This window comes from Delphinapterus leucas, chromosome 20 (assembly GCF_059928025.1).
Source record: "Delphinapterus leucas isolate spDelLeu-1000000601 "Yukka" chromosome 20, BTC_Dleu_Yukka2, whole genome shotgun sequence".
NCBI lineage: Eukaryota > Metazoa > Chordata > Mammalia > Artiodactyla > Monodontidae > Delphinapterus > Delphinapterus leucas.
In genome coordinates this window covers 13,633,090-13,651,180 of record NC_143148.1, presented here as the reverse complement: position 1 = coordinate 13,651,180, position 18,091 = coordinate 13,633,090, and the positions used below count along the sequence as shown (strand labels likewise).

General features: G+C 51.1%; 2 protein-coding genes across 4 annotated transcripts; one reads left to right on the top strand and one right to left on the bottom strand.

The window, feature by feature from the left end:
• Nucleotides 1-679: 679 nt before the first annotated feature.
• Nucleotides 680-3,026, top strand: LOC111171142 (galectin-7). The gene is made up of 4 exons (XM_089902914.1): nt 680-787; nt 1,205-1,293; nt 2,013-2,214; nt 2,841-3,026. Exons 1-4 carry the CDS (start codon nt 773-775, stop codon nt 2,952-2,954), a joined length of 420 nt encoding a protein of 139 aa, XP_089759040.1. The 5' UTR covers nt 680-772; the 3' UTR covers nt 2,955-3,026.
• Nucleotides 3,027-5,697: 2,671 nt separating this feature from the next.
• On the bottom strand, nt 5,698-18,078 carry LGALS4 (galectin 4). 3 transcript variants are annotated; one of them, XM_022585725.3, is made up of 11 exons: nt 16,904-18,078; nt 16,665-16,800; nt 16,253-16,341; nt 14,447-14,651; nt 12,938-13,072; nt 10,827-10,853; nt 10,665-10,703; nt 10,464-10,493; nt 10,073-10,161; nt 9,719-9,884; nt 5,703-9,637 (listed from the first exon to the last, which is right to left on the bottom strand). In XM_022585725.3, exons 2-11 carry the CDS (start codon nt 16,707-16,709, stop codon nt 9,491-9,493), a joined length of 972 nt encoding a protein of 323 aa, XP_022441433.1. In that variant the 5' UTR covers nt 16,710-16,800; nt 16,904-18,078; the 3' UTR covers nt 5,703-9,490. The 3 variants fall into 3 exon arrangements, with proteins under 3 accessions (XP_089759036.1, XP_089759037.1, XP_022441433.1); XM_089902910.1 differs by having other exon boundaries at nt 5,698-9,884; XM_089902911.1 differs by lacking the exon at nt 10,665-10,703 and having other exon boundaries at nt 5,698-9,884.
• Between the last annotated feature and the right edge of the window lie 13 nt (nt 18,079-18,091).

Below are 18,091 nucleotides of genomic sequence, written 5' to 3'. Positions count from 1 at the left end.
TTAGCCTCTCAGGACTCGAGTTTTCCATGATGAAATGGGCACGAGCGTGTTTTCTCTCCGCCAGTCACCAGGAAGCTAGGGCTGGAGGCATGGTGGCTCAATGAGCCTTCTCTGATGTTTTTTTTTTTTTTAATAAATAAATTTATTTATTTATTTTTGGCTGCGTTGGGTCTTCGTTGCTGCACACAGGCTTTCTCTAGCTGTGTCGAGCGGGGGCTACTCTTCGTTGCCGTGCACGGGTTTCTCATTGCGGTGGCTTCTCTCGTTGCAGAGCACGGGCTGTAGGCCCACGGGCTTCAATAGTTGTGGCACATGGGCTCAGTAGCTGTGGCACGTGGGCTCAGTAGTTGTGGCTTGCAGGCTCTAGAGTGCAGGCTCAGTAGTTGTGGTGCACGAGCTTAGTTGCTCTGAGGCATGTGGGATCTTCCTGGACCAGGGATCGAACCTGTGTCCTCTCCCCTGGCAGGTGGATTCTTAACCACTGTGCCCTCAGGGAAGTCCCTATAATATTATTATTATTATTGTTAACTGTTCCTATCATTATTAGCTCAGAGGAGAGGGACCTGGGAATCCTCAGGGACTGCAGGGGTGTCAGAGGCCCTAGAAGGAGGGTGCTGGCCAGCATGGCCCCAGGGCCAGGGTCTGTGCCAGGTGTGGGTGGTGGGTGTGGAAAGGGGTGACGGTGAGTCACCAGGGCCAGCCACGCCCTGCTTCTACTTAAGGTCCCAGCAGCCATACCCACCACCACCACTGCCTGTCCGCTGTTCCAGCCATGGCAGGGCTATATGTGAGTGCTTCAGGGGTGTGGAGGTGGCGAGGTTTTGGACCCAAGGCTGCACTGGAATGGGGTAGGGGCTGGGGCTTGGCTGAGGTCTCCTGTTTCACGGAGAAAACGGGTGTTCGGGGATGCTATGACGTTCTGGGCTGTTGTTTCTGGGTTGACCCAATCCATCCCATGCTCCCATCTCCCCCTTGGTGTTTCCCCCTTACTTTCTATCTCTCTGAATATCTTCCTGTTGATTCTTTGTGTTCCTCTCTCCAACCCTTTCCCTACGCCTGGCTCTCTTTCCTTTGCCTCTGTGCCCTTTCTGCTCTCTGATTCTGCTGGTCTGGGTCCTGGTCATGTTCTCCCCGGCACTGACCCATGTGTCTCTCTCCTCTGCCTCCCTGATCCACTTTGGCCCCCGCACCCCTGGTGCTGCAGAAGGTGCCCTACAGGACCTCGCTGGCCAAGAGCTTCGAAGTCGGCACCGTGTTGAGAATTCGTGGTGTTGTCCCCAAAAATGCTGACAGGTGAGACCTCCAAGCCTCTGCAGTAAGGGGTGGGAGGTCTCCAGGCTCAGCTGAGCCCACTTCTTACAGCCCAGAGAACAAGCCCCAGGCCAGCTTTGCCCACCAGGATCTTGGAATCTCCAAGCTATTTCCCACCTTCTGGAATCTGATGTCTTTACTCATTTGTCCCAGGACAGTGTACCTGGGGTCCCTACAACCTTCTAAGAATCTGGGAGTTCCAGGGCAATCCAAGGCTCTTACTTATAGTAAGACTTCCAGTCTGAGTCTGAAGCAACTGTGGAAACACAGCCTGTGAGTCAGAGGTGCCCTGGGCACCTGGGAGGCCTCAGCAATCAAACCTATGACTTCCTGGGTCGGGAGCTTCAGGATTTCTGGGAATCTACGATGCCTGGGAATACTGGGGTCCCTGGTATTGCTCCCGGCCCTCTGGGAATTGGGGGATCGGAGGCACCCCGGTCTCAGGACCATGACTCCTCGGCAACTCCCAGACTCTGGAAATGCGGGGGACCCAGGCCGTAGTACAGTGACCCTTGCCTGGGTGGATGTGTATCCAGGTCCCCAGTTGGTTTCTGGATGTCCTGGAATCTGGGCTCCTTGGCCTCCAGTCCACCACCCCTCCTTCACTGGCGTGTGGCTCTCAGGTCCCCGTGGACTTGGATGTGCTTCGGCAATCGGTTAAGTCCTTTCTCTGACGCCCCCTCCCATCCGCCACCTAACAGGTTCTACATAAACCTGCTGTGCAGTGACGAGCCAGACAGTGAGATCGTCCTGCATTTCAACCCCCGGCTGGATGAATCCTCGGTGGTCTTCAACACCATGGAGTGCAGCGCCTGGGGCTCAGAGGAGCGCGGCGGTAGCCCTGCCTTCCAGCGTGGGGAGCCTTTCGAACTGCACCTCATTGCCAAAAAAGAAAGCTTCAAGGTGCGTCTCTGCCACAGGGGTGGCCGCCAACACCCAGGTCTCTTCCCTTGGCAAGGCCAGGAAGGCCCTTGTCGGAGGTGGGGAGCAAAGGCGCGGCCGAGGCTGGGCACGGCGTCCCCAGTCCCTCACCTCCCCTGGCGCAAGCGCACTAGAGGGCAGGCGTATGGCGGTGACAAGGACGCGAGAGCACGAGCCCAAAGGGTGGGTGTCCAGCGGGGAGGCGTGGACATCCCGGACCCTGTTCCCTGTCCACTGGCGCCTGACGTAGTGGCTCTGGGGCAGGGGAATGGATGGGTTGGGAGACAGAACCCAGAATAAGTCCCAGCAGGGAGTGGTCGCTGTAGACCCTCCACCACCCAGGCCGTTCTCTACTTTCAATCTGTGCGTCACAGTGAGGCGGTGGACGCGGGCACCGTGGAGACCACATCCACCGCCAAAGCTTAAAAAGCACCCCCGTGCCAGCAATGAACTCATTGAATCCTCTCGGCAAGGGCTTAGAATCAAGAGCAGCCCTTTTCCTTAATGCGGGTTTGCGTGGGTGACGAGGTCACGCAGCGTGGGTACGAGTCGGGAATGACCCCGCAGTCGCCTCGGGAACCATAAACCGTGTCTCCTCGCTCCTGCAGGTTGTGGTCGGGGACTCGGATTATCACCAGTTCAGCTACCGGCTCCCACCAGAGCGCGCGCTCTGGATGGAAGTGGGCGGGGACGTGCAGCTGGAGTTGGTGAAGATCTTCTGAGCCTTGCCAGGAGGGCAGGTGGGGACGGGGCACAGGGGTCTTGAGTGACAAATAAAGTCTTAGCCTCTCGTCTGTGCGCCTCCTGTGTGTCTGTGTCTCCTTCATATAGACGAGGATAGCAGGCTCAGGGAGGTGAAGACACTGACTAAGGGTCACACAGCGATTGCGTGGCCGGGGCGGGTCCAGGCCTGGATCTCCGAGGGCACTTTTTGTCCCTGGAGGCCTGAGGAGGGTCACGATCTGGCGGGGGTGGGGCTTTGGCTTGCCCCCCTGCAGCACTTTGCGAAGCAACCAGGTGGCAATGCGGTGCGGGCCGACTTTAGGGAATTTACAGGGGCCCAAGCCATCCCTTGGCGCCCGCTCCGTGGGTGTAACGGACCCCCCAATCGGTCCGTCTGCCAACAGGTCCCTTGGAGACCCCGGGTGCGTGAATCTCAGGCTCCCTGCGCCGAAGTCCCTCTTCCTGCCTCTCGCCGGTTTCGCCTACCTACTGGCGCCTGCAGATGGGTGGCGCGGGGAGGGGCTTGGAGGCAGATCCGGGCCTCGCCTGCCTCCCATCTGTTCGGGAGTCAGGACAGGCCTCCGATGGTCGCGCCCCGGGGCAGACGCGCACTGAAGCTGCAGCCTCCCCGCGGAGAAGACGGGAAACGCGAACGGCCGGGATCCTGTGTCCCTGCTGCCTTCGAGCGTGTTCACACACTTCGTCCATCTGGGCTCGCCCGACGGCCCCGAGACCCCGGCCCTCCCCGAGATTCTAGGGGGTAGGGGGAGTTGGGTATATACAGACGCCCAGTCACCCCCGACCGGCATGTGGGGATTTTCTGGTTTCTGGGGGTCGCTGGGTCGCCCTTGAATAGCTGTGGTTGGCGGGGGAGCCGGGACCAAGCGAGCGCCCCCAGCCTCGCACCCTCAGCGAGGCGCTCGCAGCGGACGTGGTTCGCAGCTGCGGATGGAGGCGGGGGGTGGGGTGGGGCAGCGTGCCAGCAGCTCACAGTGGGTTCGGACCCGGGTCTCGGAAAGTCTGGATCCGCACCCCTGGCGGATGTACCACAGGCTTCCGGTCCGGACTCCGGCCAAAGTGTGACAGACAGATCTCCCTCCTTCCCTTGGGCCGCTGCAGAAGTTGCGGTTTAAAAATGGAGGCTCGGCAAGGTGGGGCTGCTTGCCGACTGAACCTGAAACAGCTAGGGTAGTGGGAAGACCAAACCCTGCTGCGGCACTTGAGCTTTTTCTGGACCCGTTTTTCTGCCCCTTGAGACCCTTCGGCTGAAGCCACTTCACCCCCATGCCCGGCCCTCAAGAGTGTATCTCTGGGTGGGTCGTGGAATGAAGGACACCCTCTCCCACTGGAGGACCCGGGAAAGTCTGAATTCCCCTGGTCCCAGGGCTCATTATGTTTATTTTTATTTGCCTGTTAAAGGAATTACATATATATAATATCACTTTATATATATATAATTTTAAAATATATATTAATTTAAAGATATACCTACGGTACAAATTTCAAAGTATGCAGTGGAAAATACAGTTGTTGGCACAACTGGTAAAGGTGGCTGGGGTCTCGGAATAGATGGTAGTTATCCATCTGTTAATCTGTTCTCCATCTGTTAATTTCCTGATTTTCACTGTTGCCTTACAGTGGACATGCAAGAGAATGTTCTTGTTTGTGGAAATACACAAAAAAGTAATTGAAGGTGATCAGGAAGCATGTTGGCAACTTATTCTCAAATGAGTGTAGGGAAAAAAATGTTTGTACTGTACTTACAACTTTCTGTGTTAGTCATTTCAAAATAAAAAACCTATAAATATATAAAATATGTATATGAAAATCCTCCTTTATAAGAGCAAACTTCTGTTACCCGTGTCTTTATCTCTTGTGTATCTTTCCAAAACTCTCTGCCCTTCTAAACACATGTATATGCAATTTTTTTCCCTCCTTGCATAAAACGGAGCATCTTTCACCCACTCACCTCTTTTTTGTCACTTAGCAATATATGTGCATAGTTTGATGTGTATATTTGATGTATTGACCCTTTTATCATGATGAAATGTCCTTTGTCTCTAGTAAAATTTCTTTTAACATCTATTGTGTCTGATACTAATTTTGTCCTTCTACTCTCTTATGGTTACTGATGGCACAGTACTTCTTTTCTCATCCTTTTACCTTCAACTTATTTACGTCTTAGATCTAAAGTGTGTCTTTTGTAGATAGCATATACTTGGGTCTTGTTTTCTTATCCAGGCTGAAGATGTATTATTCTCTGTAGCTTCATAACAAGTTATCCCAGTAACATCATAAAATAACACATACTTATTGTCTTACAGTCGCTGAAGTTAGGAACCTAGGAGTGGCTTAACTAGGTTGTGGTGCTGAGTTTTCATGCAGTTACAGTCAAACTATAAGTGAAGTTGCTAGCACCCGAAAGAAGTTTTGGCAAACTATGGCTGTTGGGTTAAACCCACCCATTACCTGTTTTAGTAAGGCTCACAATCTAAGAATGGTTTTCACATTTTAAAATAGCTGAAAAAAAAATGAAAAGAAGAATAACATTTCTTAACACTTCAAATGATGCGAAATTCAAATTTCAGTGTCCATAAATAAAGTTTTATTGGGACACAGCCATGCTCTTTCATTTATGTATAGCCTACTGGCTGCTTTTGTGCTCCACCCGTGGAGCTCGGGAGCTGCAACAGAGACTGGGTCACCCACAATGCCTAACATATTTACTATGTGACCATTATAGAAAAAGTTTGCAACCCCTGCTCTAAAGGCTTGACTGGGATTGGAGGAACTTCTTCTAAGAGGGCTCACACACATGGATGTTGGCAGGAGTTTTCAGTTTCTTGTCACATGAGCACTTACATAGGACTGTTCAAGAAGTTACTGACTCCTCCCGGGGGAGTCATTGAGAAATGAGAGAGCAAGAGAGCAAGCCACGACAGAAGCTGTAGTGTCTCTTATACCCCCGTTTGAGAAGTGACATACTATCAGGTCTTCCATATTCTCTTGATGAAATGTAGTCACACATACCAACCCTGGTACCATTTGGGAGGGGTTCACACAAGGGTTTGCATATCATTGGAGGCCAGTTTGGAAGCTGACCACCACGGACGATCTCTGACTTTTTTTTTTTTGGCTGCGTTGAGTCGTTGTGGTTGCCCGTGGGCTTTCTTTAGTTGCCGTGCACCGGCTTCTCACTGCAGTGGCTTCTCTTGTTGCGGGGCACAGACTAGACTCTAGGCGTGTGGGCTTCAGTAGTTGTGGCTCGCGGGCTCTAGAGCACAGGTTCAGTAGTTGTGGCGCACGGGCTTAGTTGCTCCGCGGCATGTGGGATCTTCCCGGACCAGGGCTCGAACCCGTGTCCCCTGCATTGGCAGGCAGATTCTTAACTACTTCGCCACCAGGGAAGCCCCGATCTCTGACTTTTGGTTGGAATGTTTATTTCATTCACACTTGATGTCGTGATTGATATAGTTGGCTTCACGGCTGCCATTTTGCTATTTGTTTTTACTCTGTTAGTCCTTCACTACCTGCCTTTGTGTTAAACAATTTTTAGTATACCATTTAAATTCCTCTGTTGTTTTTTTTTTAACTGTATATTTTGATTTTGATTTTTTTATTTTTATTTTTATTTCTTTTTGCGGTACGCAGGCCTCTCATCGTTGTGGCCTCTCCCGCCACGGAGCACAGGCTCCGGACGCACAGGCTCAGCGGCCATGGCTCACGGGCTTCCCAGACCAGGGCACGAACCCGCGTCCCCTGCATCGGCTGGCGGACTCTCAACCACTGTGCCACCAGGGAAGCCCTAAACTGTATATTTTGAAAGCTGGTTTTTAAATGGTCACTCTAGGGATGACAATATGTATTGTAAATGATCACAGTCAACTTTATGTTAATACAGATTTAATTCCAGTAAAATATAGCAGCATTGCTCCAATATATCTCCATTTCCCACCTTATTTTGTGCTATTGTTGTTATATATATCACATTCATATATGTTATACACTCTACAATATAGTGTTATAATTTTCACTACCATCACATTTTTAAAGAAAATAGAAAAAAAAATAAATTTTATTTATATAATTTTGAAAAATATTTATCCACATATTCATAATTTCTAGGATTCTTTATTTCTTCCTGTGGATTTGATGTTATTTTCTTTCAATGTGAAGGACTTCCTTTAGTATTCCCTACAGGGAGGTCTGCTAGCAATGAATTCTCAGTTTTCTTCTATCTCAGAATATCTTTCTTTTGCCTTCAGTTTTTTGTTTTGTTTTTTGTTTTTGCGTTAGGCGGGCCTCTCACCGCTGCGGCCTCTCCCGTTGCGGAGCACAGACTCCGGACGCGCAGGCCCAGCGGCCATGGCCCACGGGCCCAGCCACTCCGCGGCATGTGGTGTCCTCCCAGACGGGGGCACAAACCCGCGTCCCCCGCATCGGCAGGCAGACCCCCAACCACTGAGCCACCAGGGAAGCCCTTGCCTTCAGTTTTTTGTTGTTCTTTTTTTTCTTCTTAACATTTGCCTTCAGTTGTTAAATATAGTTTTGTTGAGTATAGAATTACTGACAGTTTTGTTTAGCACTTTGAATAAATCATTCAACTGCCTTCTGGCCTTCATTGTTTCTATGAAAATTTAGCTGTGAATCGTACTGCTTTCCCCTGTACATGATGCGTTGTTTTTTCACTTATAGCTTTCAAATTTTTCTGTCTTTTTTTTTTTCTTCCAGCAGTTTAACTATGATGGGTCTCGGTATGGATCTCTTTGTATTTATCCTACTTGCAGTTCATTGAGCTTCTCAGATCTAGAAACGAATGTCTTTCATAAAATTGGGTACGTTTTCAGGCATTATTTCTTCAAACATATTGCAGCAGTGGTAGAAAACTAAACATGACCTCACCAGCTCTTTGGGGGACCCTCTTCCTGTGCCCCTCTAGGCTCGTGACTGATGTATCTCCTGACAGCCATCCCTGGGCAGTGACTGTTCAGTAAGGGAGGAGGGAGCCCAGAAGAAGGAGAAGACTGCCTCAGACTGGAGGCTGCCCAGGTCAGCCCTCCGCCCTTCCTGACCTCCTCAGCATCCATCCAGGGTCTGAGGGCCCCCAGAACATCTTTGATCAATGTTTGACAAATCCATAGAATCTTTTGGAGAACTCAACGAAAATACTGATGCCCAGGACCCACTACAGACTTACTAGACTAGAACATACGAAATTATTGATATTTAACCACTTTTAACCTACAAAAATGGCATTTTTGTGGTTTAACCTAATGATGGTCTGGGTCAGGTATCAATATTTTTTAAAAGCTCCCCAGGGGATTGCAATGTAGGACTGTTTAAGAACTACACTAGGTGAATGAATGAGACAATAAACTGAATGAGTAATTCAATAGACAGTGACAAATGACTGGATATGTGAACAAGCGAGTGAGTGAATGAATAAGAGTGAATAAATGGATGCATGAAAGTGTAAGTAAATGAACAAATTATTAAATCAACACAAAGATGATGATAAAAGGATGTTTGAATGAATGACACATGGTTAGTGGACAGATGAAGAGATAAATGTATGGATAAATAATTGGAAATGGATGGAGGAATAGATCATGAAGAGAAGAATGGATGACTGGATAGATAAAAAATGGACAAATGGATGGATGGATGGATGTGCTGGAAGGCAGAGAACTGCATGGACAAATGGAGGGAGTGAAGAGATGAAAGGATGAATGAAATCTGGATGTAAGCATGGCTGAGTGAATAGACATATGGACTAATAAATAAGTAGTTAGATGTTTGAATGGATGGATGGTCAGATGGATGGGTGAACGGCTGGATGATGAATGGATGAACAAACAGCTAAAATGGAGAGGTAGAGTGGATGGATCATTGAATGTTTAGATGGATGGATGAACATATGCTCGGATGAATGTTTGGAAAGACTGATGGATGATGAGATAGATGGATGGAGGGATGAATGGATGGGTGGATGGATGAAGGGATGGATGAAAAGGTGGCTGGACAAACAGACGGATAGATGGATTAGTGAGTGGCTAGATGGTTGGATGTTGAATGGGTATATGGACTTTTGGTTGGATGGATGCAGGGTGGACGGGACAACAGGCTGTATAGTGGTTGAGTACGTAGCCTTGGGAGCCAGACCACCTTGATTTGGATACTAGTTCTGCCATTTATGGACTCTGTGACCTTGGGCAACAGCTTTATTTTTCTTTGCCTTTCTCTTCATCATTTACAGATGGAAAATAATAATAGTTCCTACCTACTGGCACTGTGAGGAGTGAATGGGTTCATACACATAAAGCCCTAGATTTATTATGATGAGAGGATGGATGGGCAGACGATTGGATGGCTGAATGGACAGTGCACGATTGAACCAAGAAGGAAGGAACAGTGAGGGAGGTGAACGGGGTCGTGTACACTCACAAGACACCTTCAGACATTTTATTAGGGGCTTAGAAAGGAGTCCTACAGGATCTTCCTCTGTGTTCCCAGGGGTTATGGCCCCAGATATAGATCAGATCTGGACATAGGACAAGGTGACATCACCCTGGATCTCCACCATGTCCACCCTCTGGAAGGCCGAAAGGCGATGGGAGAAGTCGAAGAGGTGCTGGCCGTTGGCATACACCTTGAAGCGATCCATGCCACAGCGAATGGACAGCTGCAGAGAGAGGGGAGGGCATGAGGCCAGAGCCAGGACAGAGGCTTTGGAGGGAAGCAGGGAAAGAGACCCCAGACTCACATCAAAGAACTGTCCAGGACCAAACGGGTTGTAGGAGACCTTCCTTTCCTCAGTTCCCCATGAGCCATTCAGAAAGCTGTTCCGAACCACGCTGCCCTCATTCAGCCGGGGGTTAATGTGCAGAGCCAGGTCCCCTGAGGATCCCACCTTGAAGTTGATGACAAAGCTGGGGGCAGAGAGAAAGGTAGGAGTAAGATGGGTGGGGAGGAGGTGGGGGAGCGCTTTGCTTCCCAAGGAAGGAGGGGACTGGGGACTGGATTCCCAGGTCTCCAGTGGAGGAGGCTGAGGGCTCAGTCTCCTAGGACTGAGGGATGAGGAGGACCAAGGATTCACACCTCAATCTAGATTCTGTACCTCTTGGCTGTGGGGGGTACGTAGCCCTTGACAATAATGGTTCTTCGGGCTGTAAGCCCCCCTTGCAGTCTTCCATTAAATGGCACAGGCTGTGGGAAGAGAACATGGTGTCCCATTGTCTCTCAGGTCCCCAGAAGCCAGAGGCAGGGACAAATTTTCAGAGAGGGGCTCTCACTTGTCCTGGGAAATGTCCCAAACCCCCAACCTCCACACCCTCTGACCACCAACTCCACCCTCTCCCCACCCCCCTCCCGCCCCAAACACCCTCTGCCGACACTATTTCCTACCTTCTCAGGGCTCCCCATGGCTCAGGACCCCCGACCCACCACCAGTTCCTGCTTCCCCACAAACTGCCCACCACAGAACCCTAAATTCCCACCAGAGACCTTACCGGGTTGAAGGTTGGGGGTCCTTCCATGGTCTGTGAAGTGAGGAAGAGTTATTCTATAATATTTGGCAAATATTAGGCCCACCTACTCCATGCAGGCGTAGCTCTAGGTGCTGGATTAGTACAACTGGGGATCCAGTCTCTCTGACCACCCTCCAGTTCTTGCCACCCACCCCCAAATGGCCACACAACCCTCCCACTTACAGGGAGGTTACTTGGCTCTTGGTAGCACTGCCCGGGACCCTACACAGATGGACGGAAGGCATGAATGGAGAGAGGCTGGGGGTCCTTTGGCTGCCCTAGGACCTCCTCAGCCACTGAACCCCACCTCAAGGGGAAGTCCGTCACCCACCAGCAGGTACTTACTGGGTACGTCAGATTAGGCATGGGTATCTGTGGGCACAGAAGGAGAAGGAGGCAATGAGGGGGACCCTAAACTAGGGCCTGGAGGGTGTCAAGGATGCCCGCCCCAGGGCAGCCTACCACCACCATCCAAGGGAACTCGGGGTCAAAGGGTAGCACCCAGATGGCTCATTCATGGAGAGGAACTCGCCGTGTTTAGGGATCTCCAGTGCACAGCGAACCTCAGCCCACTCTTTTAGGACAAGGCTGGTAAATTCTGTCTCTGTCCCCACCTCTGTCCTGGCTTTCTGCTGACCCAGGACCCTCATCCACTCCTCTCCTCCCTCCAGGAGCCACACGATAAAGCGTGCACCCTCATTACACACCCCCAGGCCCACACAACACCCTGCTCACCTCGTCTCCAACCATGATTTGCCCCTCACTCTACATGCGCACCCCTGGGGCAACTAGGGGTGCTTTAACTAGCCAAGTTCCTGTCTCTCCCTTGCCGGTCTCAGCTCTTTCAGTCTGTGTGTGACTCTGTTTCTGTTTCTCAGCCCCTCTTACTCGCTGTCTCTGTTCCTCTCTCGTCCTCACCTTCTCACCAGTGGTTCGTTTCCCCGCCAAACAAATTTTATTCACTCTTTCTCTCTGTTTCTGATGCACTCATTTCTGCCTCGACTTCCGCTTTAAGCCAGCTACCCTGAAGGTCCTTTAAAAGTTGCTTCATTGTTGTTTTTCTTTTTATTCTAGCCGCGTTGAGCGTTTTGCAGGACCTTAGTTCCCTGATCAGGGATTGAACCCGGGCCCTCGGCAGTGAAAGTGAGGAGTCCTAACCACTGGACCGCCAGGGAATTCCCATGTTGTTTTTCTTTTTAAAATACATTGATGAGGGAATTCCCTGGCGGTCCAGCGGTTAGGACTTGGCACTGTCATTGTGGGGGCCCAGGGTTTGATCCCTGGTCAGGGAACTAAGATTCCGTAAGCCATGCAGTGTGGCCATAAGTAAGTAAGTAAATAAATAATAAAATAAAATACACTCATGAAGCACAACAGTAAAATGAACACCCACAGGCCCAAGGCCACCTTAGGGATGAAGACATTCCCAGCATTTCCTCATCAGGGAGGCAGAGGAGTGGTTTGATCCGTGCCTCTGCCGCTTACGAGCTCCATGATCTTGGGCAAGTTACTGAAGCACTCCGTGCCTCAGTTCCCACATCTGTAGAATGGGGCTCAGGATCACCAGTGCACTTTCCCCTTGGAGGGGCTGGGGGACTTACAGGTTGGGAAGGGTAGAGCCCTCAGCTGAAGGACATGCCAGGGTTCTGAGGTTTGGGCTTCTCCAAGTAGTGTTGCTGTGGGGTTCTAGTGCTTGTGTCTTAGCCAGTTGTTCACCGTGGACCTGGTAGTGGGGTTTCACGGTCACCGGTGTGTGTCTGTTCAGCTTCCGTAGATGCTGCCCAGTTATTTCCCGAGGTATGGGAGTGTCGGCCCGTCCATGGCCTCACCAGCCGTGGGTATGATGTGCCTTTCCCGTTACAGCCCTTCTGGCAGGTGTGTAGTGGTAGCTCGCTGTGATGGGCAGTGAATTTCCCAGCTGACTCATGATGTCAGGCAACTTCTCAGAAACACGTCTGCTACTCCTGTGGTTTTTGTCTCTCCCTGTCATCCCTTTCTGACTCAGCTTACACACCTACTTCTCCTCCAGAAAGCCCTTCCTAAGACTTTCCAGGGACTTCCCTGGCCGTCCAGTGGTTGGGACTCTGTGCTTTCACTGCCAAGGGCCAGGGTTCAATCCCTGGTCAGGGAACTAGGATCCTGCAAGCCACGTGACCCAGCCAAAATAATTAAATAAGTAAATAAAATAAAATGATGGTGTAGAAAATGGTGCCAATACCTTAAAAGAAAAAAGACTCTCCAGACCTCCTGTATGTGCCCCACCCCCGCACTGACGACTTGTGGCCACTACTGTCTGGTGACACATCTGTCTTCCCAGTAGACTGTCTTGGTGGCCGCTGGGTCTGTGGCGTCACCTGGCAAAGGGTCTGGCCCAGAGCAGGTGCTCAGGAAATAAGTGACTGTAGGGGTGAATTAAGGAAGAAAGCAAGCAAACAAGAGGGGGACACACCACACACCTGGTTTGGGGCGGGCTGGCCTCCGATGAAGTTGATTGATTGAAGCTGCAGGTCGCCATCCACGTGCAGGTGGGTGACCATCTGTAGCGGGATCCGGTGCCCAAACTCATAGAAGGGATTCCCATTTACCACCACCTGGAGGGCAGGGGTCAGGTCAGAGGTGGCACCTCTGACCCTGGAGGGTAGAAAACAGGAAGCAGGAAACAGGGAGATTTTTAACTTGGGGGTCACAAGTTTTGAGGGTGAGCTGGGACAGCCTCAGAGTCAGGAATCTTGAGTCCACCGGTCAGAGGTCAAAAGTCAGCTCACAGATTGGTGGGCAGACGAGAATAGAGAATTTAGCCTGAGGATGGAGATTGGGAGATAACTGAATTGGAGTCCTGGTTTTGGTACCAAATGATTGGGTGTCAGGTCCAGCTCTGACATGTCTTGGCTGTGGGACCTTAGGTAAGTCACTCACTTCTCTGAGTCTTTGTTTCTGCATCTGTAAAATGGGATCTCGCTCTGGGACTGTTGGGAAGGCATGTCAGAGGCACTGTGGAAATCCCATGTAGAGCCTTGCCTTGTCATCACATCTCAAGAGTACTGTAAGCCATCACGGTTCTATTTATAGTGCTAAGCAATGGGCACAGCCGAGACCCAGCTCCCCAGGACTGAGAGCTTCCTACATGCTAAGCACTTTACCTGCTGGCATCAACATGGTCATTGGCTCAACAGCTCCGTGAGGGAGGACAAAACACTGTCCCTGTTGTTCAAGAAAGCAGAGGTTCCAGGTACTAGAGTGACCAGTTCAAGGTCACATGCTGGGGAGAGGCAAAGCCCAGACTTGAACCCGTGTCTGTCCGAGCTCAAGCCCTAATGTTAACCTTGGTGATGTGGTTAGATATCTGGTGTCTATATGAGGGCAGATAACGTCCAGGTAGGTCATCCTCCCAGAAGACTTCTCCCATGGGTCAGGCTGGGACAGATGTGCACAGGGTGTCTGATGTGTGTCATTTATGGGGAGGCAGGGGATGGAGAGAACTCCATTCATATTTATGAATGAAATTATATGATAGCTGGGATTTGCTTCTAAATAACCGGAGGGGAAGTGGGAGGTAGAGATAGGAGCAGAGGAACCTGGAGTGGACAGCTATCGGTGCTGGCCAAGGAGAGGAGGGCTTCCCAGGACTCTGTGCTTCTGTGTGTGTTTAGACTTCCTGATAAGAAAGGGCCAAAATACATACCTCGCAAGAACACGGGAGCAAGATGTTACGCATGAAACACATTAGAAGGCTCTCCGAGGTGGAGGAATGGGAATGAGAAAAAGAGAGGCAGGAGAGGAGGAAAAGAAAAGAAAAGAAAAGTGAGGTAGGAAGGGAGGAGGGAGGGGGAAGGGAGAGAGGAAAAACGAAGAAAGAAAGGGAGAGAGGGAGGGATCAGGGGAAGGCAGAAAGGCAGGGAGGGAGGAAGGAAGGGAAGGAGGGAGGGAGGGGTGGGGAGGGGAGGCCTCGCCCTCAAGACTCCGACCTTGTAGTGCTCGGCCAAGACCATGAACACCAGCTCGAAGGCGGCACCCTTGCTGAAGGGCATGCTCCTTTTCTTCTCCTCCTTGCCCCAGTTGCCATTATGCCTCGTGTTTAAGACCACCTTATCCCAGCCGTCAAAGCGGGGATTGAAGTGGAAGGCGACGTCTGCCTCTGGGCCCTGTCCCACCTCGAAGTTCACGAAGAACCTGGTGGGACACGAAGGGCTGTTCCCCTGGCCGCCCATGCCAGCGCACTATTGACCCAAGACTGGAGGGGGAGATCGTGCCCCTGCACTCCAAGGGGCAGATTCCCACCGCTACCCCTTTGCTCACTCCCTTCCCTGACCCAGCTTCAAATAAAACTGCTACTGGGACTCCTGCATTTACCCCAGCCCAGTCTCTATCGGCTCAGGTCTCCCTGCCCCCTCCCTGGCTTCTGAAGGCCATTCCCCACACGCAGCCAGAGGGACCCTGTGAAAACCCAAATCGGAGCACCTTCCACAGCTCCCTTCACACCAGCAGCCCCCAAATTATTCCAAGGGGGCAGGTACACACCTGCCTCAGGACCTTTGCACTGGCTGTTCTTTCTGCTTGGAATGCTCTTCCCTCAGATACACCCCAGGCTCCCTCCCTCACCTCCTTCAGGTCTTTGCTGAAAAATTCCCTTCCCAGGAACCTTTCCCTGGCCACCTTATTTAAAGGGACAATGCCACACAACCCCTACCCCACATCTGCTCCCCATCTCCCTTCCCTCCTCATTTGTCTCCATAGCATTTATTGCCATCTGACTTATTATATATCTGACTTATTTATTTTTTATCTGTCTCCTCTACTAGGATGTCAGCTCCACGAGGACAGGGATCTTTGTCCTGTTGGATGCTCTGTCCCCAGCGCCTAGGCACAGAGTGGGTACTCGGTGGACACAGAAACAATGAACAAAGAAACAACAGTCCTATGACATGATTCAATTATCATCACCATTTTTTTTTTTTAATCATCACAATTTTAAAACCATAAAAAAAGCTAAGTGGACTTCCCTGGTGGCGCAGTGGTTAAGAATCCACCTGCCAATGCAGAGGACACAGGTTTGAACCCTGGTCCGGGAAGATCTCACATGCCGTGGAGCAACTAAGCCCGTGCACCACAACTACTGAGCCCACGTACCACAACTACTGAAGCCCACAAACCTAGAGCCTGTGCTCCACAACAAGAGAAGCCACCGCAGTGAGAAGCCCGCGCACCGCAACAAAGAGTAGCCCTCCCGCCACCACTCGCCTCAACTAAAGAAAGCCCGCATGGAATGAAGACCCAACGCTGCCAAAAATAAATCTAAAAAATTAAAGAAAACAAAAAGCTAAAAGAGTTGTTGTAGTGCTAAATATACGACTCTATATGTTTTACATATTGAATCCTCAAAACCCATTTTATAGATGACAAACTAAAGCACACGGAGCTTTCCCAGTCACACGGTTGGTAAGTGACAGAGCTGGGACATGAACTCAGGTGGACCAGCTCTGAGCCTGTGATCTTAATTCATGCTGTCATACCCAACAATTCCAATCCAGTGTCCCAACTCTGGGGCCACCTGTCATGGTGAGTCTCCCTAACACCTCCCAGCCCCCCTCCTGATCTGATCACCAAGCCCTGGACGCCCCAGACCAGGGCTGTTCTTTGGCCATCAGGTGCAGTGGCATAGAGCCCTCCTCTCAGCGGTGGGGAGGAAGGGAAATAGGCCTCCTGCACCTGGGCAGGGAGCCCCCTGTTTGTAGCCCCCTCCCAGCCTAGCCTGGCATGGGGGAGGGTCTTACCTCTTCATATGCTCGCTAGCCACTCCTTGGATGTAAATGGACATTCCAACTCTGAGACTGCCTGGGATGGGCCTGTGGTAGGGCAGCGTCTGCAGAAGGGGCCAGGTGAGGGGCCTCAAAGGTCATCTGCCTATTGCAGCCCTTACTACTCAGTCAGAAGCCCCTCCAGTCCCCCTCTCTTAAGCAAGGGAGAGGAAACCAAGGGGTGAGGGATCAGCGTGAAGATGAAGAAGGCTGAGAGCCGGAGATGGATGTAAATAGTCTATCAGGGTGGGAGTAAGTCAAGCCCCAGGGTCAGTACTGGGTAAATCAGACCCACAACGCCCGGGTGGCTGCCTCTGAGGATCAGGGTGAGGGTAAATTGGTGCGTGGAGGTCAGGGTGGAGCTAAGCCAGGGACTAGGGTATCTCACCGGGTTGTAGGTGGGCTGGTAGCCTGGTGCAGGAACAAAGGCCATCTTGAGAGGCTGGGCTGGTGGCTTCTACGGTGAGAAGAGCTGCAGGAGTAGGGAATGGCGGCAGACAGCGGCTGGTGGGTGGCTCTTATACCTGAGGATAAGGGAGTGGCTGGCAGGGCAGGGTCCACGGGGTCCCTCTTCTAGGGATCCTAGACACACATCTTCTAGGGCACCCCCAGTCTCCCTTCTCTTACCAGCCTCACTGGTAACCAGCCGGAACCCAGATCTTCTGGGCCAGGCCTGGGGTACTCAGCTCAGGACCGCCTCCTCTAGGCCCTTCTGCAAAGAGGAAGTGCTGGCGAACTTTGGCCCTTCAAGGGCCTTATCAGAGCCCATAAAAACCTGGCTGACCCTTTGCTGTCAGAGGGAGGGTGAGGCCAGGAGGGTTGGGCAGGGTAAGGCTAAAAGGAGTGGCCCAGGACAGATGGACAACGGAAACAAGTGAAAAAGCAAGGAAGGACTGGGCCCTCTTGATACTCCCAGGAACTGTTCAAGGACCTCAATTTATTGCTGCATGCCTCTAGTATGTACGTTATGTTGTATATGTAGTGGTTTAGATCACTGACTTCTGAAGCCTGAGGTTCTGGGTTAAACTCCTTCCTCTGCCACTTCTTCGCTGTTTGACCTTGCGTCAGTGCTTTAACCTCAATTTGCCCATTTGCCCATCTGTTAAATAGGGAATATTAATAGTATTAACCTCATAGGGTCCTTGAAAGGAATTACTAAGTTAATAAATATTCATAACAGGACGTGGCATATAGGAGACACTAAATTAATGCTTGGGAACTTCCCTGGTGGTCCAGTGGTTAGGACTCCGTGCTTTCACTGCCGTGGCGCTGGGTTCCATCCCTGGTCAGGGGAACTAAGATACCACAAATCTCCCACAAGCCGCACGGCGCGGCCAAAAAAAAAGAAAAAAAGGAAAATAATACCTTGTAAATTAATGCTTGGTCTCTTGCTCTCATTCCAAACATAAATCCAGGACGTTGGTTTATTTATTTATTTTTTTGGCCACGCCACGCAGCTTGCGGGATCTTCGTTCCCCCACAGGGGATTGAACCCGGGCCACTGCAGTGAAAGCCCTAACCACTGGACCGCCAGGGAATTCTCCAGGAGGTTGGGATTATATATGGAAAAGAGAACTCAGAGCTTAGAGAAGTGAGGCAGTTGGCCCAAGACTGGGTAGCAGCAGAACCCTAGCCAGACTCCAGCACCGGAACCTACTATGCTGTGTAGTGAGTGGGGGCCAGGCAGGGGAAATGCCGCCCTCAAGCCTGGGGCAGGCAGGAAGACTGTCTGTGGCCTTTCACATGACTTGCTACCAGCCCTGGCCTGCCCACTGCCAGTCTGAATGGTCATCACCTGCATGGCTTCCATGCCCA